The following is a 23,308-nucleotide window of genomic DNA, read 5'->3' on the forward strand; positions in this document are numbered from 1 at the left end:
GGTAAATATTAATCAAGTCTAAAACAAAATAACAACTCAGCTGAGGCCACATTAAGTACATTTTATATTTTTATATCTCATTTCTTCAAAATATGACAGATGACAGCTGAAACAGTGACCGTGCTCCAACACCAGGTGGCAGTGACGCTTCGATTTGACACAATTCTGCTCAATGCAGCAGAGCGAAGAAGAAAAAGCGGCCAATCAGGAGCAGCCCCCAGCGCCGATGCGGATATCCGGGATCCTCCCATCACTGAGCTAATTCTCCCACATTTGTGCACTTTGACTTCTTCTCGGCTCTTTAGCTCCGCAGCTCGCAGACATGTCGTCCAGCGGAGAAGTCGTGTTCCGGGCCCTCGAGACGCCGCTGCTCTGCCTCGGAGCCGTGACCGCGGCCTGGTTCTCTGTGTGCACCGTGTGTCGGCTGCTGACCGGCTTCAGGCTCTGGGTCCTGGGCAACGGGCGCCTGGTGTCCCCCACCCTGCTGGGGAAGTGGGCAGGTGAGACACTGGAGCGCCTCGGATTCATATTCTCAAAACATTATATTAAAGGATTATTATAAAAGATTAATAACAATAGTTTTTGCTTTGGAGGTAGTAATGAACAGTAAGCAAAAGCTGGTCATTCTCCTAAAAATGTTACTTAATTTCTTATAAAGGGTTTTACAACCACACAATATAATAAGTTTTAGTAAGCTGTTGATAGAAATAAGCTAATGGATACCTCAATTTGTAATTAACCATCGGCATAATTAGTCAAGTCTCTTGTAAATGTTTATAAATCTGTAATAAATGGCTCTACGTTATCCATTAGTTTAAATTTTCAAATAATGTTAATATTAAAACATGTTAATAAGCTGTTTTCCAAAGGCTGGGTTTAAACAGTCCATTGCAGGTTAAGTAATATCTCAAGTCTCACGAGTGTTTGTTTATGAGCTGTAATGAATTCCGTTATTACTCAATAAATCACTTTCTTTTAAAATGGGTAGTGTTAAGGATTTATTTTGGGATGCTTCCTGTACCGATGAACGACAACAGTTTTATCTTATCATAAAAAAAAAATCTCTATTTCACATAACTCAGAATAACGTGTAGTATCGGATCTAACATTCCCCAACAGGTATTCTACTGTTTATACTTAGTGTCCAACAGCATTGAGTTCCTATCCAAAATCTGTCAGATACATAATGTAACTTTTAGTATTTCAATTTCATGGTCCAAAAAACATTTAATACAAATCTCTTTTTTTATTGGCCAGAGATAACGGACCATTGAGCAATGAAGGTCTGAGGGTTTGGACCAACATGCCTGATGGACTGAGATTAGGAAAGACTGTAAAACCATAACACTTCTATTACTCATAACATCTCTGTAGATGTAGATTTTTTTTGTTTTTTTTTGTTGGAACTCATAGAATTTATAGTTCTATACAATGTGAAAATATGACAGAGTTTGTGTAATCGCAAGTATAATCTGAGCCAACAAATCAGCAGTAACTTGTGCAGTAGCTGTGCTGTTGCATAATAAGTTTGTTCTGACTGTTTGAGAGGAACTATTTCATAGTTCAAACTGATAACAGCAATGCCCTGCAGTCTGCAGCACTTGTTTCAACACCCCACGTCTTCTTTGTCCCTGCAAAGGTCGTTGGGTTTGTGTGGCAAGACGTAAAGAATGGTCAGAGCCTTGTCGTTGTATGCCAACTGTAGGGAAACCTAGTCGGTGGATTATGGCTGGAGGGGATTATCAAATCAGACGTAATAGCATCCATCTGTCCTTCCTGCTCGCCCACTGAACCTTGAGGTTTTGAACAAACCCCCGCGATGGATTTGATGTCGGCCGGTGTGACGTTCAACATTCAAGTCATATCAGAAAAGAGCAGAAACTTATCATACTAGAGCAGGGGTCTTCAACTAAAACTGCAAGAGGTCCAGACATCAATCCTCCTCCCCTTCTGGGGTCCGGATAATTAGAGACATACAAGTATGGGCTCTGAGTAAATCATCTGAATTAACATTTTTATTGCACAAGGTTGCTTTTGTAACAATACAAAGCAAAGAAAAACCAGCAAAAATACAATGCCTATTCTCGTCAAACATGAAACAAAGTGCAATAAACATTCTCTCTTGGAATTTGCATATAGGCCTACATTCCTTTTAACCATTAAAGATGAAACTTACTCAGAGACAAACGTAAACTGCTTCAGGTTGAACTGGATGATTCTCTGTCGTTCTCAAACAGGAATGTAGAAGTAAGAGAATGTCTTTCTTGAACGGTATTTGGTCTTTATGATGTTAAGTGTTGAGAATGCAGATTCGCAACTTATGCTGAGCCAAGGAGGACCTGTTCTTCCAGGCTGAAGTCATCAGAACGTGTATGAACTCAACATGAGAAGAAATATCTCTCTCTCTCTCTCTCACCCTGAATTTGCTTCATTGGTGGAAAATGTGTAAAGTTCTCTCGGAGATCCACTTTGAAAATCTCCAACTTCCGCTGGAGAGACGGGACAGCTGCCACCCAATCACACACAGAGTCGATCTTGCCCTGCAGTTTTAAGTTGAGGTAATTTAGGTTTGAGGTTATGTGAACTAAGAAGGCCATAAAAAAAATAAAAATTCTAGAAGGAGGCGTTTTCTTATGTGATGTCCTGAGAAAGTTGATAAGTTTCATCACAGTATTCATAACCTCTGCATACTGTTCTGAAAGAGCAGAGCACAGAGCAGACTGGTGGATCATGCAGTGATATGAGGAGAGGTCTGGATTGTCCTCTCTCATTGGAGTTAATGCTCTTTTTTCTTTACCCATCATAGAGAGAGTTCCATCGGTGGTGCTGGACAAATCCTTCATACTGATACCTCTCCGTGTTAACATTTATTTTATAGAGAAGTATATGTCTTCCCCTCTGGTGTACGTTGGAAGAGCTGTGATGCCTAAAATGTCCTCACAGAAGTAGTTCCTCTCTGCGTGGTAAAATCTGACATACACCAAAAGTTATCATTATTATCAGTTGATTCATGAACTGCTAAGGCTTTGCACGGTTCACTCTTAGCAGCAGTGAGATGTGATTGAACGTCCTCTCCTAATATTTCTGTGCGTCTTGTGGCTGAGAGGAAGATTTGTTGACTTTCTTCTGTCAGTTCACGTCTCTCTGTTGCATCCGGAAGTGTTTGGGACACAGCATTCATGCACTCTTTATCGATGCTCCCATCTGTGAAGGCCTTTTTATGGATCCCAAAATCCACTGTATTCTCACCGGTCTCATTGAGTTGACTGCTGGAGGAACAGACACAGACTTTTCTGTCCACTCTGCTCAGAGGACTTGCTTTTCAACGTCAACTTTAATAACTTTTGATAACGCCATATTTCGCCTTCGTCCGTGTGTCTCCCTCTGCGTGCTTCTCTCTACCTAGCAACCCGGCTACACAGGATATGATAGCAACACATAGGACCCAAGCGGCTCCACTGGGCTGGCGTCACTATGCCTGATTTAAAATGTATTTATACTTTTTTCTTTTCAATGGAGAGTCGCGGTCCGGATGGAAACCTCACGCGGTCCTGATTTGGCCCGGGGTCCGCCAGTTGGTGACCCCTGTACTAGAGTTTAGATTTAGTGTTTTGGGCCGTAGCTACTTTAAGAGAATCATATAGAGTGGAAATCAAAAGGGTTCAGAACAAAATACTTGTGATTAGTAGAGTCAGGCAGATGTGGATTTGTTTTAGGCTGAAGTGAATATTGGGAAGTGAGATAACTGTGTTTGAATACAAGCAAGTTCATTTGCCTTTGTACACATTTACTACTGATGTGTGCTTTAAACATACACATTCAACAAATACATAGAACTTGAATCAAGAAAATGAACATGATTATTTTTAAAGTAAAATATAAATGCACATCATTTGTGCATTGTTTATTCTGTAAAATAAGTGTAATTTTGGGGGTTATACTGCAGTGTATATTTCCCAGTCCTGAATCGTGTGTCTGTGTGTGTGAGAGAATCTTTGTTTACTAGACCTGGCTCCTCAATATTTGATTTTTATGTTTTATCAAGATTCACCACTGAAATGAGAGGGTTTGAATCATAATGATAAGTTCTGTGCAGTGTGTTTCAGCCTTTGTCGTCTCATCAGTCTGAGAGAAAAATCCAAATATTTTGAATATTGCGAACTGAAGTTGTCTCTGATCTTTTTATGTACGCAGCCCAAAGTGGAAAGGCCTCGGGGAGGGGGGGGGGGGGGGTGGTATTTTTGGATTACCCGTGAAAATTGAATCAGAATAAGCAGCGAGCCGGAGGAGCTGGTTCGCCCCGGCTGCTATTTTCATTCACAAACTTTGTGTCGCTGAAGTGGACTGGATTGGGTGGCCAGCCTGATTATGTAACAGGACCGGAGCCATTCATGAAGGAGTTTCACATGAGACACAGGATCCTCAGGATTCTGGTTCACTGACGCCCACAACTCGTGTGTGTGTGTGTGTGTGTGTGTGTTAGAAAGAGTGAGTGTGTGGTAGAATTGCAGAGAGCCTTTGCGGTAGTATCATACTTAAATGGCGCCTTTTTATCCATCAGGTAATACCATAGCTGCTGGAGTCTTTAGAAATAATAATGCAGTTAGTTTATAATGAATCAAGTTAATAATAATAATATGTCTTTGAATTTCCTGCTGATCTTCCCTGAAGCCAGATGGGAAAAGCAGCAAAGTCAACACATTTTCCATGTTTGCACCAGATGGGTTTTGACATTCTATGCTTGAAAAATTATCAAATCAATTATCAAACTAGTTGCTACCTAATATTCTGTCGGTAACTTATTGATTAGTTTAGTTTACTTTAGGTCTTCCCCAAAGTCCCTGTAGTTCTCCTTCTGAATGAGGATAACAACTTTATTCTTGAAAGATCTTCAAAGAGGTTCGCCTCAAAGAGAAATTATTTATTTTAAGAATAAACCAAAAATTCTCAGAATAAATGTATCTGTAACATGATTTTATTTTTACATCCTAATATCAGCTCCCAAACATCTATATCAGTCGATTTGCAGTTATTGGTGCAATGTCCATAGCCAGTCATTTTAGCATGGGAGTGTTTACTCAACCGTTAACAGAGAGTAAAGTAAGTAGGACAGTTGCAGGATGTTGTTGTGTATTTGTTTAGACTGTTTGCTGAGCCGTCTCTTCAATTCTCCTGCAGTGGTTTTTTTTTGACCACTTATTAAAGCAACACTATATGGTAGACAGGGTTTATTATATAACTGCTTATACAGGGAAGAATCTGCAACCTGGCAAAACGTCATCACGTGACCTCATCCTTCAATCTTGTTTAACAATTAAACGATGTGGACGTTTGATATCAACTCCATTCCCCAACTGCGTGAATTAGCGGCGTCGTCAGAGCGCCTAGCCAACCTAACCTACATTTGCAAAAGATGGCAGATCCTAAAATAGACCTTGTTTTATTTGAGTGAAGGGATCATGCACTCAGCTGTAGAAGCTTTTTCTCCCCCCCCTCCCCCCTCCCTGCTCTGACTGCAAAAAGAGTTCATTCTTAAAACGACTAAAAATAACCCGGCCCATGTTCTCTTCATCATTGTGCCTGCAGACTCTCCCTCACTCCCCACCCTCCTCTTCTCTGTGCTATTTATAGTTGCCCCCAGGATCCCCCATGTTCGTGTTTGTCATTTTCTCCCCCCCCACCGCCCTCCCTGCTCCCTTCTGTTTGGCTCTGCTGCAGCCCCAGAGGAAGCCTGGCACCTCGGCATCATCTGTACGCAGGAAGATCACATGAAAGGGAGATGGGTACAGCAAAGGGTAGAGGCGGATGAGTAAGAGGAGGAATGAATAGTATTGTTGAAAAATCTAATATTTGCTTAAAATAAGCAGTTATTTCTGCCGTGTTGATTGTGGTAGATGCAGCAGATTTTATAACAGTCACGTGTAACACTCAGCAATGACAAATTTATAATCCACGATATATAAACCTACATCTTATACTCTGTCTCTTCAATGATTTTAATTCTAAAATTTCGAATACGGCATTTAACTTATTTATGGATGCACTAAATCGTCGGTATTGATTGACACATTGTGGCTGATTCTGACCCTTTTAAGCAGATCAGATGTTTGCCTTGATGTGAGTAGTTCACATTAAAAACGGTCTCTCTACTGAGCCTCTTAGCAGAACTCTTCGTAATCTCTGGAATAAAATAAAATACACAAAACCTTAATTGTCATTGTACAAAAATAGAACAAAATGATGAGTGATCCTCCTGGTTGGTGCGTCAGAGTTAAACAAGAGTTGGAAAAGGTTTTTTAAAAAAAGAACACATTGCAAACATGATATTACACAGAGATGTTCCAATAGAGGTACCAGCAGTACCGTATGTAATATGGCTTTTAACTGGTGTTTTCACAATTACATCAGCAGTGATCTCATAGAGCATTTAGTGTCAGATTGGAACTCGATTGCTCTGACTTTTCAAACACTACTTAATAAAGCCAAGAGCCTAAAAGCTCCACGAGCAAACCTTTCAGGTGCCACTGTTTAGCGCCGCCACTCAGGCTGATGGGGTTTGACCCAACCGACCCAACAGTATTCCCATCTTAAGTGCACTTCACTCTCAGAAGTCAACCTAAACCACAATGCTATACACAATCAGACAACATAAAATGGGAGCTGAGTAATAATTACACATAACTGATGCCTTAAAAGAAACAGGGCAGAACAACACATGAGTTAAAACAAGCTTTACTCATTTCTTTATTTATTTGAAAGGGACAGAGCTTGTTAATGAACATCGGTATAAAAACACTACATGTTAAAATTTCCAGATTCTAGCAAGAATTGAAATTTACATCTAGCAACAACACGCAGAAACACATCTAAACACTGCAGGGGTAAAAGAGGACAGAGCACAGCGTAGCCAATCAGAGCAGGTTACACTGGGACATATTGTTCTGTCTCTCCATCCCATTCCCCATCCACGTTTTGTGTTATCTTTAGCCCGAGATGTGATGAATAGTTGCTTCTGAAAGATGGGAATTGCTATAAATAGACCTCTGCTGCCGCTGCTGCTTTCTGTGCCATGCAGTTCCAGGGCATCCGTTCGCTCGACTGCCGCCGATGACAGAGAGGACCTCACTTCCCCTCTCCTCCTCTCCTCTCCTCGCTCCTCTCCTCTCCTCTCTCCTCTCTCCTCCCTCCCTCCTGCTCTGTTTGTCCTCCCCCTTCACCTCAGCTGCTCTCTGTGCCTCGTCTTGCGGTGTTTCTTCCCTTGACACTCGATGTGTTTTATTCGTCTGAACCCTTTTGTGCTCACAGATTGTGGGCAGGGTTTTTTTTTATGCCGCATTCCACCGGTATCGCTCGAGAGTAGAATTTTCAACAACCCTGACATCTTTATCACCGGGTTTCTCTGGTGACAATGTTCCTGTAGGTGGCGCTGTTTATCTATTCCTCCTCGGTGGCTTGCACTGCTTTGTTTTCCTGCAGCTTTTGAAGTGTTGAAAATGTCCCCTGGTCTTTTGTTTTGACTTCACACCGAGGAAAATAAAAAATAAACCTTATTAATAAAATCTATTTTTATGCGCCTAGAGCAGGAAATGAAAAACATCCCTGGCCTCATAGTTTTTAATATTCTCTCCTGTGGAAATCAGCTGAAGCTTGGACTCTGAAATCAGCTCTAATTAGGAAGGTGTGGTCATAAACACACTGTTCAAACATATTCTGTGTTTGCAGCCAATATCAAGGACAAATACAGACATTCATTAAAAGTGTGGCCATTTATTTCATATTGTAAATAATATCCTGCGCTCTTTATGTTTTCGGAAAGGCTACGTCGAGCAAAACCCTGCAGCCAAGTCCATGATATTTAGTGGGAAAACGTTACTGGAAAGCAAAGCCTGTTGTAGCAACAGATAAATACTTTATGGTTTGGTCCTGCAGCTGCATACAGGTGTAATGTCTTTGTGTCCACATACTTTTGACCATGCACCAGAGGACTTTTATATTCTTGTGGCAGACTCTCAGTATTCACTGTGTATAGACGTCTTTTGCTTTCAGTATATTGATCCAGTACAAACATTAATTTGAGGATATGATATTGGAAATAACGTCCCCTTTTGTCTAATTTATATCTGAGTTAACTTCCTCCTCCTATAGTCTGAATCTGTCCTGATAGAAGTGAAATAATGTAGAATTCTAAGAATATACAAGGGCAACATAACTTTCTTTTAGCCTAATCAGCTCCTATGTTAACTTCACAAACTTAAATCACACTAATCCGGTTTCTATCTCTCTGTCCCCCCCCCCCCCCTCTAGTTGTGACAGGAGCCACAGATGGGATTGGGAAAGCTTACGCAGAGGAGGTGAGAGTCTTCACCTGCAGCAGCCACACAAGAGGGAGTCGGGCAGTTTTCTGTTCCAGTCAAGCATGCTCCCTTTCATTTAGTGCCACAGCTGCTTATTAGTCTTTCTGAGTATAGAGGATGTTTCAATATAATGTTTCTCCAACTCGACACTGATTCCGATAAGTGGACTTTGTGTCAGCGGATGACAAGTCCTGCTCCGATACCAGAGCACTGGCAGAACAGCACAAGTGCTTCTGATTTCTTCTGACTTCTGATTCTTCTGAGTACAAAAGGAAGAAGGGCTAAAGGCCAAGTTAAAGACACGTGTTGCTCTGCTCCCTCTGTTCAATGCTTCACCTCACGTTGACCTGATCTTTGTGTTTGCAGCTCGCCCGCAGAGGCTTTGGAATCGTGCTGATCAGCCGCTCTCAGGAGAAGCTGGATGAAGTATCCAAGGTTATCTGTGAGTTTTACACATGCTTTTCATGATTTTATTAGTTTTATTTATTCTTTTTTTGTTTGTTTTTTAAACGTGCTGCGTAAATAACAGACAAACATGTTGGCAGACATGGGAAATGAAGGGAAGGTGAAGTGTTTCATATAAATCACTGTGATATACAGTGTGTACCTCAATATAACTCAGTTTAATCCATCAGTTGAAGTAATCCCACCTCCTGCAGTCAAGGGAAATCAACAGTACCTGTGGTCCGGAGGCACAAGACTAATATAGTTTGTGTGTTAAGTATGACAGCAGCTTGACTGGAGTTCAGTCTTAATGATGCATGCAGCCGTACAGCCTCATCTATCCTCAACCTGAATCGTCCCATCCATATTGCACTGTGTAATAGTCCGGCAGAGCTAAATGACTGGCGAATAAATGATATTGCATTGAATTGCGTGTTTTGCACAAGTGATCCTTCACTGAATGGAGTTTCAGCAGGACCCTTATGCTTTTGGCAATGAGGCAGTAAAGCCTCCTGCTGCAGCTGAATCTGTCCAATTAAATAAACGCTTCCTCCTATGGGACGGATTCTCCTAATTGATGATGAAGAATTATTTCAGGGTGTAATCGTTTTCCTTCGCCCTGCTCTTACCTTTCTCTAAGCGACTCTTTCTCGCTAATAGGTTTCTGGTGTCTTTTATTGTTTCTCATATATTCATATAAACAAACTAAATAAAAACCTTTATTTACATTCGTGCCCTCAGCAAGCAAATGTGGCGTGGAGACTAAAACGATCGCAGCAGACTTCAGTGCCGTCGACATCTACCCTAAGATTGAAGAAGGACTCGCTGGGCTGGAGATCGGTGTACTGGGTAAGAATGCAGCAGGTGCTGGGTCCACCTCACCTGTCATTATGTCATATGAAGTCTGTCATGTGAAATAGAGAATTGATTTTGATCCAAGGTCACTTAGACATCATGAATGCTTTAGTTTTTCATATTATCATAAAGGTGGACTGACTTCTTTAGCCCTCTGCTGCCCTCTTTAGATTGGAAAGAGGTATTCCACTCTGAGTTTCTCATTTAAATCAACGTAATCTAACTCTCATCCATCACTTTGTCAAATCATATTGTATTTCAAATGACACAGAGCTGTTTTGCTTTCTCCTGTTAACAGTGAACAATGTTGGAATATCTTACTCTTACCCTGAATTCTTCCTGAACGTTCCCAATCTCGACACTGTAAGTTGAAGGTTTATCGCTTTTTCCCTTTTCTATGAATGTATAAATAATTATATCACACAGGCTTATAGAGAATATAGATAAAGTCAATCTCCAGAAAAAGATTTGCCTGCTGATTGGCAGATTAAAGAAACACTATTCAACTTTTTCACCTTAAAAAATGAGTTTGATGGTTCAGTGATTTGTGTTGCTCTATTAGAATTAACAGAATTAATCATGTGTGGCTGCAGAGGGCGCTGTCGCCCAGTAAATGTTGCATAGTGTTGCTTTAATAATACATTATCAAATTTCATACATTGAACTAACAATATACTGTATGTCTACCTTACAGTTTGCATTAGCCACCATAAGCTACTGGTCATATTGGACTATGGAGCAGAATCTGATGTTATTGTTCATTTTACTTCTTAGATGTTAAACATTACTTTTTTATTAGAATGTATTTTCTTCTCAGAAGTGATATTATGAACATGCTTTACATTTTCAGCCGATAATTCAATAACCATGTTGTGCTTTAACAAACCAGAAGGTAACTCTAATATCTACTGTTGGAATGAATATATTCTCCACGTTCTGAGCTATGACTCCTGTTAGTAAAGGTATAAACACACCTGTTCTTATTGTGTTAATTCTCCTGTTCTTCTTGTTTCAGTTCATCGACAACATGGTCAACATTAACATAACATCAGTTTGCCAGGTAAGTGTCATTTCATTTTTTAGAATGAATGGTTTTTTGAGACCGAGCCACAAAATATTAGATTTTTTAGAGAAAATCAAACTTAATAACTACATTAGAACTTCCCCCTTCACGTTTATACATAGTAGAGACAATTTGGCAGAGATCAAAGTCTCGTCCGTGTCCAGAAATATTTAGCAAGTGGTCGAGTGTAAGGTGTGAAAAGGAAGTAGAGCGGAGATGATCTTGAGTGATTCAGTCTGTACAACATGTACCTTGTCGTGTCTCTCAGTGATTTCTGGGTTGCCCATGAGTAATGCTTGTTCATGTTTAGAATCCACTGTCGCTGTTACACACACGCACACACACACACACACACACGATGACAAAAAGCGTAGTAAGTCACTTCTCTCCCTCCTCCATGTTCGCCTGCTCCCAGAGAAACCGCTAAAGTCCACCCACTCTCTTAATACTTAATTTATGTCATTCAATATTTCTTTAAACGGCTCCCTCTGCTATCATTATGGGTCCCTGCCGCTCTTTGTCTTCCATCCCCAACCACCTCTTCACACACAACCCCCCCACACACACACACACACAGAGACACACAAGTTTACAAATGTGCACGCACTCCTTGACACACTTGTCGACAACCCACACACGTTAATAGAATTTTCCGTCCTTCTAATGCTTTTACCCTGGTTCTCACACTATCTCTCTCTCTTTCTTCCCTCCCTCCTCATTTCCAGATGACTCGGCTCGTTTTGCCTCAGATGGTGGAGAGGTGAGTTTGTTAAAAAACATGTATTTAACCATGACTAATTGTAATCGAGGTAAAAGTTAGTAAAGAAATCAAATCAAAGTTTATTGTCAGATGCATCAGGATATTAATTTAAAGTTATATGGCCCAGACCTATTGATTGTCCATAATAAACCTTTTGAATGGAACTTCCAAGCTGAGGAAGGTGCACATGCTACTCACCACACATTGTTTAATGCTTGAATATGCTTGCATGAAAATCTAATATTATAAATGGCTTCTAAATTGTTTATTTTTGCAGTGAGGGGTTACAAATTTGAGATTTATTATTAGTTTTAGGGAAATAAAACATCTGCACTTATTGTAATTAAGTATGAATTAAATATCATTACAGCATATCGTCCTTTTGTCTGATGGATTTTAAACGTTAGCAGCTGATAGCAGTAGCCTTCCCTCTCTGTGCCGCCGTTCCCCTACCAAAGGATTTATTTCTCAAAGTATATTCCTCCTTGGGTTTGGATGGAATATTGTCTGACGGCTCCACGGGCCGAAGCAAAAAATATCATCAAAGTGTAAATATTTAAGTGTTGATGTTCCTGTGTGTTCTATCATATCAATATCTACCAGCTCCTCTTTGATGTGCAACACGGGCAGTTTGGGCTCAGCTTGCCAGCGCACACAGCACCGATTCCTCTTTTCATCCAGGGATTGATTTCAGAGTGAAGTGTTTGTTGCATGTCCCCCTCGTCTTTCTTACTTGATTTTTTTTTGCCAGCATAAAACAACATTTGCCTTGTATCCCTGTGTCTTGCAGGAAGAAGGGGGCCATCCTCAATATCTCCTCCGCCAGTGGGATGTACCCTGTTCCTTTTCTCTCTGTGTACTCTGCCTCCAAGGTAATTTCCACACATTGCTGATGACCTTTTCTTCAACTGTGATATATAGATGCCTCCCTGCATCATTAGGGATTTACATCACAGCATAGATATATATGGTCCACGAGGGGAAATCTATCTTTGTACTTATGTTGTGAATTATACCGTGTAATTCACCAGCATGCACCGAGGCAGAACCGAACTACCGTTGTGGGCAGATGTTAGTTCAACATTTATTTAGATGTATGGACACAGTGAGGGATGGTTCCTTTTCATATCTGCTGCTTTAATTGCTGAATTGAATATAAACAAGTCGGTGACTAACTTGTGTCCCGAGGAATACAACCTATTAAAAGTGTTTATAGGAGGAATGTGGCATCATAATGTTTTGTAAGCGTCTCATGTGTGTTTGTTATCTTAAAAAACAACCTGCTGTTCACACTTTCAGCTGATTTAATGGGCTTGTGTCTTGATACTGGGTCATGTTTACCCACTAAATCCCAGTTTGGTTGAAAAGTGCATCTAAAGTACGTCCAGGGTGAACCTCCGGTTTAATGCTCAATTTAATGTTCTTTACAAATGTACATGAACTCTGTTTGCACATATTTCCTTTTTGACAGTTTTTGTGTTGAATATCTTCTCCTCTCTTTCCCTTTCTTTTGTACTTATGACCTGCCTGTGTCTTAAACAGGCGTTTGTGGACTTCTTCTCACAAGGACTGCAAGCTGAATACAAGGGCAAAGGCATCATCATCCAGGTAAATCATGAACCAACTTTAGCTCCTCTTAAACCCCCCACATGTCTGGTGGCTCATAACTGTGAATAAAAATGTGATTTGAAGAAAAAAGCCCTCAGTTGACGCGAAACACATTTGATGCAACCACATTGATTCCTTCCTTTTTTTTTATTCCAGAGCGTTTTGCCATTTTTCGTTGCGACCAAGCTGAGTAAAATCCGTCGGGCTACGCTGGACAAGCCGACTCCAGAACGCTACGTCGCAGCCGAGCTCAACACCGTGGGGCTCCAGACCCAGACCAATGGATACCTGCCCCACGCCATCTTAGTAAGTCTGCATATGAAGTGGTGGGAGTACAGAAAAAAACGAGAAGAACAAAAAAATCTTGACTTTTTCAGATTTCTTCATATTGATTGTCACAAAATGGATCAAAGTCATTTTTAAATATCAAATGAACTAGTCGTCTATCACAGTCTGTTTTAAATACAGGGACTCATATTCATTCTTTTCGAAAAACATGTTTAAACACGACAAGAACGGGAAAACAAAACCATCACAGCTACATCCCATAAATCAGGGGTGTCCAAACTACGGCCCGCGGGCCATCTGCGGCCCACCATCCATTTTAAATTGGCCCGCCTAAAAAAAAAAAAAAAAATGTAAAATATTTTTTTTTTACTTTTTTTTTTTAAATACTTTTATTTTATTTTTTATACCAGCAATTTAGTATCACTTAAATGGCACTTACTTATAGCACTTTGTAGTTTTGCTCTATTTTTGGAGAAATTGTACTTTCTTGATTTTTGTTTTTCGGGGTTTGTACCCTCGGGTACCCTTGAATGCATTGATTGTAAATTGCTTTGGATTAAAGCGTCAGCTAATTGAATTGTAATGTAATGGACTATGGCCCACCGTATTGTACTTCTCAGTTTAGATACTAGGTGGCGCCCATCTCACCCCTGACCTGCCAGCTGTCCCTCAGAATGTCGCCACGCCCTGAGCGACGCAATTGAGGCGCACTGTTAACGGTCCGCTCCATGGCAGGGGGGCGTGGCGGCGTGAGTGGCCCAGACCTTCGAATTTTTTTCTGTATGTGGCCCTCGGGATAAAAAGTTTGGACACCCCTGCCATAAATATTCAATAATTTTTTTTCAAAAGAACATTTAAATCTGATAAATGTGACATGTTTTCATTCGTCACTGCAGTTGTTCCATTATTCAACTCCCTTGATGTACTTCAAGCTGCATGTTGTTTCTTAAAAAAAACATTTAAAGTTCCGACAAAACCTCATTGTAGTTCTGACCTTTTTAGGCTTTTTATCAAATGTCTTTGTGACGACTGTTGTTAAGAGCGTTGACATCTGATGGAAACTGACTCGAGATCTGCTGACGGTGCCTCAGCTGCAGGACGATTATCCATTTGTACACTGAAGTCTATTGTGGCCTAAAACAACTGAAATTAACCTTGAACTCTTGAACAACCCTGAATGGCTGTTTGAGGTAAAGCATCATAGAGTGATTTAATCAAACACAACTGGTGTCTCTGCCGTCGTAGATCTGGTGCAGCGTCGCACTAATCAAAGGCAGCGGAGGTCTGTAATGACAACGGCACCGAAAAACCTCATCAGGCTGCAACTCCGCTTGATACAAAAGAGCCTCGGAGCGGCTCATCTCCATTCACTGAATTAATCTAGTGTCAACAGTTGCTCACGCGTCTGTCAAAAGGTAAACATCCTCTGAAGTAATGGAGTGGGATGTTTCAGCAGCTTGCAGCACTGCCTGCATCCTCACACTGTTCTTTCTCTGTGGAGACATCAGAGCGTCCGAAGTGAGACGTAAAAACCTTGTTCTCTTTTCTCAGGAAGGCTTCTTCTCTCTAGTAGAGGTCACACAGAACCGCCCCCCCCCACACACACACACTCGAGTGTCTTCATCTTGTGTTTGAAGCCATTGAACTGTGCGACCTGAATGTCAATGATCGTGTTTATTATACATATCAACAGCAGCAGCATGGATTACAATATTCACGAGGTCAATAAATCATACACAGAGCTTTCGTTGTTCCTGTGCAGTCCAGTGTCGATAAGGTAAACTCGGCACAGATCTCTCCCGTCATCACCTCCCTGAGCTTCACTGAACCAGCGGCTGCAGACGAGCTGTGTCCGTCATCATGATCCGATAATCCCCTCAGACTGTGCAGCTCGGCCTGTTCCCCGGTAATAATCCACCGCTCACTGGTCTCTAATTTAGACAGATATCTAACTGCAGTCTGGAACCTTCTGCATATTTATTCTGTAACCTTTACTGTACATAATTTGTTTTTAGACCTTAGACCTAAAGTAGTAATAAAATGAAATGTATGTAGAGGTTAGGAACTAAAAAAGGCCTCGACTCAAAATGAATTAAATCAAATCAAGGCACATTTATTGAGGCAGAGTCTAATCGAGGTGTTTCGCAAGCAAAAGATGCAAAAGAGATTAAACCCAAAATTGATTAAGATAAAGATACCATAAAATTCTTTCTTAAATAACTACAGTATCTTAGCTACAAGGGAAACTTCTAACTTTGAACACTGGTCACCACTATCTGACAACGCTGAGTCACTTAGAGAAAATACGTAAAAGCCATAAAACAGAAGTCTGTGTTTAAATTGGAGCCAGAGCATAAATCTGAGAATTGTGTCTCTTCTGATGTTGGTTGATATTCAAAGCCAGTAGCAGCATTTGGAACGAGTTGCAACCCTCTAATGGTTTTAGTGGGGAGGCCAGTAATAGGTGTATTTCAGCCTTCAGGAGATAAACACTTTAGCTTTTCTAAATCTCGCCTGGGTACAAAGTGTCTCGATTAAAATGTTCTTTTTAAGATCCCAGAGTTATGATTTTGACACAGCTTTGATGTGAGCACTCAAAAATAACTACAAATCTAAGATAACATCAAGATTTTAATCATGGGTGTTACTTGATACTAGAAGATCCTCGGTTTTTTTCAAGCATTATTTTGGTCTTATCTTTATTAATAGAGGGTGATTTGTTTTATTTTTCCTTCTGAAGGCACCGACACAGTGAGTTGATGGAACCAGTCATTTAATGAAAGTGCTGCATAGATCTGGGTGTCATCTGCGTGGCCATGGAAGGCATCCTTATGGAATAGAGAATTTAACCAAGAGGAAACAGGAAAGGGTTGAATAGGAGGGGGCCAAGAATGGATCTGTGTGGGACTCCAAATGTGGGAATCATTATTTAGAGTGTCATATAAAGCCTTTGGGATTATGATGTGGATGGAAACCCGAATGGAATCTATCATAAATTCATCTGCCAGAACTTTATTGATTTGATTAAAAATAACTTTCTCAAAAATCTTGCTCATGAAGGGAAGATTAAAGAGACTTGTGTAATTGTGAAAAGTTGAAACTTCTAGGTTTCTCCTTTTCATTTAGAAGCTTGACTAAAGCTTCACTAACACTTTTTAGTGATGTTGGAAATATGCCTGAGAGTAATGAGCCAATTACAATGTGCAATAAATCCATTGTCAAAGAGATAAAAAGAGAAACACTTAAAACTCCTTTAAGATGCTGCATTTAAACAAGTTGGGCCACTTGTGTTTCGGCTGTGCTAAACAATTCCAACAAAAGTTCAGACAAGAGTTTAAATTGTGTCTTGTTTTGTCGACTTTTATACAGAAAGCAAAACATTGTCGTCATCTCCCAGTAGAAGACTTCCTCAGTGTTTTTATCAACATTCAACCAATTTTCATAATTTAAAAAAAAAAGCTTTTAAATAAATTAGCATGAGGAATGGAGATAATACAATTAAGAGGAAATCTATCTGTAATGAATTTAAAGTGGAAATAATAAGTCAATGGATGAACCATAAAACCGCTCCTCACTTAAGAAGAGGAATAAAGACCGTGGGGGGGGGGGTTCCTCGGAACACAATCAGCTGTTTTAACTGCCACACTGTGGAAGCTGCTGAATTGACACTACAGTTAAAACAATAAAGCAATTTTATTGCTGCTGTTTAACCTGCTTACTATTGACCGATACTGTATTTCATAAAAACAAAAAAAGCAAATGTAAATCTGGTGAATAAGTTCAGGAAGATAAGTTTTTCTCATTTTCCAGCTGACAACTAGAAAGTTGTTTTGCGAAAACGCCCGAAGGGGGAAAACGTGCGGGAATGGAAATGTTCATGTGATTTGTATTCAGGAGGTGCAGCTGCTGTAGAGATTTGTAAAACAGAGGGTGTAACTTCACTCATGCATAATTCGAGAAGAGCACAGGTTTTAACACAGAGCACAAACTCCCCTTTCTCGACAGTCGTGGCTCCTCTGGGTGTGGACATTAATAATTAATGCTCATCTGTTATTTGTAAATGCCACCGGCTGACCATGTCGTTTTCTAATCCGAAGGGCTGGGTGACCACGGCTCTGCTGCCTGCCAAGATCCTCAACATGTACTTGATGTCGATGGGGTTGTCCCAGCGCGCTCGTTACCTCAAGAAACAGAAGCAGGGTTAGATCGAGCGGCAGCGGCTTCGAGCGGCAGCGGCAGTCGGAGGGGACCACGTGGTAACGACTCGTCCAAACATCATCATCATCTTCATCTTGGACCAGGAAGAGGGAATGTGAATGTTTCTGAACAACATCTAATCCAACATCTATTCACAGATGATGTGAAGCAGTATCTGGCAACGGTTGTCAACAGTGTGTAAAATAATGAATAGTTTTTTTAACGATTGATCCAAAAGACGCATTAACAGGGAAACTAAAACCAACAATAAAGACTAATCCTCTGGCGCTAAATTGTTATCGACAATTAAATCTACAGGAGATTGTTGTAGAGAATTTGTGTGTTTGCTCGTGTGTGTGTTTGAGACTCGTAGCACGATGGACGGAGGCTTGAACTGTCGACTCTTTCTTAATGACTTGAGCTAAGTGTTATAAAGGAGGGTGAGACGGTTACTAAGATGTGATGTGTTTACAAACTCGATTTTCAAATAAATTCCAACGAGCAAATCTGCAGATGAGACCAATGAAATGATGTTTAACCTTTTGACTTTGTGTTTTAAAATCTACATATATGTTGTGTGTCGGTGTTCATGCAGTTTGTCAGTAGTTTAGTCTCTTGCTTCACTTGCCTGGGCTCAGATATCAACTCTTAAGTTATTCTGTGTTAATCCGAATGGACACTTTGTACCTAACGGTTTGCTAATACTACTGTTAAAGTGCAGCCGCTGGGTATGTCAGTTCTATTATTATTGTTTTTCTCTTGGAGCAGTGACATTAGAGTTGATTCTTTAAAGCTGAGAAGCAGAAAAGCCGAATATCTGGAGGAACTTGTTATGTCCTGACGATGGAAAATTGCATTTGTCCGTCCAGTCTACAATAAATATGCTTTTCAAATAACCTCACGTCGTCATCTGCCTTCTTACTGTCACCTATTGTGTTTTAAATCAGTTTGTAAGGGACGACTTTTAGGCTATTTGACACTGAGGCCTGATAAGATAGGGTTTTCCAAGGGGAGGTAAAAAGTCTACATTTCAAACATCTGAAGTTTAGGTCTTAAATATGATAAAACATTAGATTCTAGGTCTTAAATATCTTCAAGTCTTAATCATGTTGTTGTCAAAGACTAAAGATGGCCGACGTGTCTCCCTTTTTCCAGAAATGAAGCTAAAATACCCCAGATACAGCCGCCACCATCTTGTGTATTTGGAGTTTGCTCAGTTGCAATCGGGCTATGACGCTGTGATCACTGCGTCTCGTTGATATACGCTCGACCAATAGTGAGTCAGTCTTAGCTGTCAATAACCTGGAGGAGGCGGGATTTATGAGCCATCCTGCAGCCAGCCACCAGGTGGTGATCTAGATGCCTTTGGCTTCACGTTTGAGGAGCTGTCATGTCGTCCATCTGACTGGTTAATGTTCATTTAAAGCTACTTCTGTGCAGAGTTTGAAACATTTCTGTGTGTTGTAGTTTATTCTCAGTCATGCAGGTATTACAAGGCTGTAATAAAACTACAAACAACCACCTGCAAAATTAATCTGGATGTTGGAAAAACTACGGACTACTTACCTACACTTCCTCGTAAGTGGAGGTAATTCAGGGACCATGATAGGACCATTGATATATATATAAAGGCTAAATGTCTCGTCCGCGTTGCCGACCAATGGAGTCGAACGTCTGCACATGGCGGCCATCTTCCCACAGGCGGCTCGCTCACCCATAACATTGTGTTGGTAGTGGTACATGTACTTTTATATAAAATATAATAAAAAATGTCTTGATGTATATTTGTAAAGGGAAATTTACCTATTTTAGAACATTCATTTTTTTGGTCATAACTACATCTCTGACGTTTATAACAAAGCAAACCGTTTAAAAATCGGTTGAGAACTGTGGCAAGATGGCCGCCATGTGCGGACGTTCGCCTCCGTTGGCCGAGACATCTAGCCTTTATATATATATCTATGGATAGGACACCTTCATATCTTGGTCTTTAAAAGTTAAACTTGTTGAAACCTGCAGGAACCGTGTAAGAGAACAGAGCTAGTTTTAATTTGGAACTGAATTTAGAGTCATATATAAACTGTAAAAAGGATTCTTACGGTCCTTTTTCACATCTCCCACAAACCTGCTTCCTCCTCGTCTCTCCTCCTCCTCCTACTCCTCCCTCCCCAGCATCTCCATCCAGTTCCCATGCCAACAGCTTCTGGGAGATCATTCCGGAATGCAGGTTTTGGAAGCTGCGGAAATGTGTCATCGCCGAGGCTGTGGGAGGGAAGAGGAGCTCTGTGTGTGGAGGGATGCCCAAAGGAAGAAAGGAGTGGGTTGCAGAGATGTATATAAAGAGGAGCTCAGTGGTGCTGGAGTCCACAGCTCCATCAGACTCACACACACTCTGCATTCAGGGTGAAGAGCAAATTGGATAAAAGGAGCAAAACAGGATCTTTCAAATCGAGCAGAACCCTCAGAACTGAATATTTAACAGCTCTGATTTAATCTTTTATACATTTTTCAACTTTTTTTTTGCATAATCTGTCCCACAGCAGAGGAGCAGCTGACAGGAAACAGCAGATCTTTCATACATAAGGTTTTTAAATCCTGCGTCGACTCCCGAGCTTCACTGTCGACAGCTCATCATCCAGATACTTGGTTCCACCGTCCATCATGGCGACCAGCATGGACACGCTTCCTGCCCATCTGCTGCCCTTGGTCATGGAGGAGTTCCCCCAGTCTCTGGCCACGGCGTGCGTGTGCAGGGCCGGGCGGCGGGAGCCACGCCTCCGCTGCGTGCAGTGTGGCATCATCGAGGAGGAGGAGGAGGAGGACTGCTCCACCCTGGAGGAGGACCAAGCCCAGCGCTCCTTCCTGCAGACCGTGGAGAGCCTGAGGAGGAGCACCAGATGAGCTCCTCCAGATGAAGCTCTGGCACCACACTGACACGTCCGACCCTTTTGGCTTCCCTGCAAAACCAGTTCAGAGACCAGCAGGTGTCCGAGGTTTCACGGATGCAGACTGTGCTGACTGGGAATCCTCTGTGGGAGGCGATGGATGAGACCGAGCTGAGTCAGGACCCTCAGAACTGTGATGGAGCGATTAACAGTGGAAAGCTGCTGGCAGTGGAACGCTGCTTTATTCCTGTTTACGAAGCGAATTTGCTTTTTATTTGTAGAGATTTTCTGCAAAGGATGATTTTCTGTCAACTTGTTATTGTTTTGATGCATCGATTGCTTTGCCTGCTGCTACGAGACATAAATCTGATGTTATAGCACTTTTTTGGATCTGTCTTCTCTTTTACTTAAAGAAAATAATGTTGGCAACTCAAACAAACTTCACACGTTAAGTTTCCTTTTCATTTTAATTCAAGTCCAATGGTAGAATCCGTGTTTTGTTCAGGGGGGTTGGGAAATGTTGGTTTGCAGGAACACATCAGACTTTACTGAGTTTCCATGTGGTGGCACTATTGATACACTTACTTGTGAGACAAACAGCACAAACTGTGCAGTGCAACACAAAACAGCCTCCCCCCCTCCTGCTGCAGCCCACACACACATATTAGCACCTGCACTCCTGGAACTAACCCCTGATAGAATTCAACTGTGAATAAAATCGGATTTAGTCGTGAATCATGAGGCCGGAGCAGCAGCCGATGATAACACATTCATCCTGTTGTGTGGCTCCCTCCCTGGGTCCTGCAGGGAGAACAACCCCCCCCCCCCCCCCCCCCCCTTGACTTTTTGACTAGTTTCTTCACCTTGTTTTCTGTCATCAAGTCACTTTCTGTCGTCATCTGTATGAATCTGGATGAATGAACAGCTGTTTTTGATGTGTTTTCTCTATTTCTTGATCATTTTCAGAGAATAGCAAAAACAGATTTCTCAGAAATAAGCCGTGCAGATGTCTGCTGCATAAATAAACTGGTTTCCAGACACTGTGCACCAGATGCAGCTGGTTTGACTTGTGTTTGTTTAAATATCTGTTCTTCTATCTGAGCTTTAAAAAAAATGTGCATTCATGAGAACAACTTTCTTTCTCTTCAGTTTTCTTTCATTCAGTCCGACACTTTTTTGTTTAATTATTTATACAAATATAATCGAAATGTTATTAACCAATGAATAAACAAACTTTTTTGACATAATATATTTTCTCAACATGTTTATTTTTTATCTGATAGAGTTTGGATTATAAGTTTGGATAATCACAGGTAAAAGATAATTCAAAACAAGTAAGTACATCTAAAACACAGCTATTTGAATTCAAATAAAACTTTTGAAACTCTTGTATTTTTCTATTGTGATATTTATATTCATATTTTTAATATTCATCTCTGTACCCATATATTTTGGGGATTTAGGAGACTGTATAAAAATTGCTGAAAATGTTTAATTGTAAATCCATGTGGAATAAATGTTTAAATAATCTGTAAGTAAAATACATTATTCAGAATTTTATATATATTTTGAGGGATAAATAAAAGTATCAATGGATTGATGTCTAATTGTATAAGTTTAACTATGTGACCTTTGCTTCTGTGTTAACATCCAGAGAAACTAGACGCTCATGTGAGTTTAGTGAGTTTTAAAACTAAATACAACGTCTTAATTAAGCTGCATAATTTGCATCTGTGGGAAACGTTATTGTGTATTTTCTAAAGGTTGTATTCTCTATGAAACATTTGAAAAAGTGAATGGCGCATTCATCAATAATTTGAATGAATCATTCATTGAAGCTTAGTTTCATCAGCCAAAGTTTTGAAAGTTCTACAAAGATTGGACGAAAAGGACTTTTTTTTATTAATAGTGAATTTACAAAAGGATGAAAAATGATAAATGCATATGTCCGCTGACTTTAAAGCAAAACAGTCACATATTGAATGGTCCCATCTTTGTGTTTTCACTATGTTTTGATGTTTTATAGACAAATCAAAAAGATAATCAGCACAGGTAGCAGCCATGGACTGACCTTTGACCTTTGACCCATCTAGGGTAATGATACAGATCAACTTTTGTTTGGAGTCAGTGGACATTGAGGCGTGACTTAGGAGCTAATGAGAAAATATAATTAAAAAAAATATTCATATCCTTATAAAAAAATCCAATAAACGAGATATGAGCTATTTGTCCAGGGGAGCGATGATATCTGATCTGGAGTCTGTGGGTCCCGACACATTGAAGCAGTTGATGCAGCGGTCTGATTTATTTGAAGTGGGATTTATCAACGGCCCCTAAGTGCAAGCCCATCCAACCTGAACCCGACTTCAGTGCAGAGTGCGGGTCACACTCACCTGTTCCTCGTGGTCTTCACATGATCAGAGGAAACTCCAGATCAGACAGGAGCTTCCACATCACAGCCGCTCAAATGGAAAGATTCAGAAACACAGATTCACTCTACTCCTCTCCAGTCTGTTTGTAAACTCATCATGTTGTTGGAGTTACAGTCATTTCTGTTGGACCCTTGTCACGGCAGCCATTTTGACATGAAACAGTCGGTAAACTTTATTTAAGGGTCTTTACCGAATGAAACTCGAATCTGTTCAGGTCCCAGATGTTCTCACTCCTCTCCCCTCTTTGATGGACACCATTAATCAGATTTTAACCAGATTAATTCATTAGTCCGAATAAGAAACCACTTAGGAACCCAAATAAGGTCATTTGGTAACAGTAATAATCAAACTATGATCCCACTCCGAGGAGCTCAACTCTCCACCAAGGTCCAACAGTCTATTATCTAAACCATATTTAAATT

At 40.7% G+C, this 23,308-nt stretch overlaps 1 protein-coding gene across 1 annotated transcript; it reads left to right on the forward strand.

The window, feature by feature from the left end:
- The first annotated feature begins 243 nt into the window (after positions 1-243).
- hsd17b12b (hydroxysteroid (17-beta) dehydrogenase 12b) lies at positions 244-18,465 on the forward strand. Its single transcript, XM_053423730.1, has 11 exons — positions 244-500; positions 8,305-8,351; positions 8,721-8,796; positions 9,540-9,647; positions 9,952-10,016; positions 10,669-10,713; positions 11,442-11,476; positions 12,267-12,348; positions 13,019-13,084; positions 13,241-13,390; positions 17,470-18,465. Exons 1-11 carry the CDS (start codon positions 323-325, stop codon positions 17,575-17,577), a joined length of 960 nt encoding a protein of 319 aa, XP_053279705.1. The 5' UTR covers positions 244-322; the 3' UTR covers positions 17,578-18,465.
- Positions 18,466-23,308: the final 4,843 nt, after the last annotated feature.

The sequence above is a fragment of the Pleuronectes platessa genome, chromosome 1 (genome assembly GCF_947347685.1).
Source record: "Pleuronectes platessa chromosome 1, fPlePla1.1, whole genome shotgun sequence".
Classification (NCBI taxonomy): domain Eukaryota; kingdom Metazoa; phylum Chordata; class Actinopteri; order Pleuronectiformes; family Pleuronectidae; genus Pleuronectes; species Pleuronectes platessa.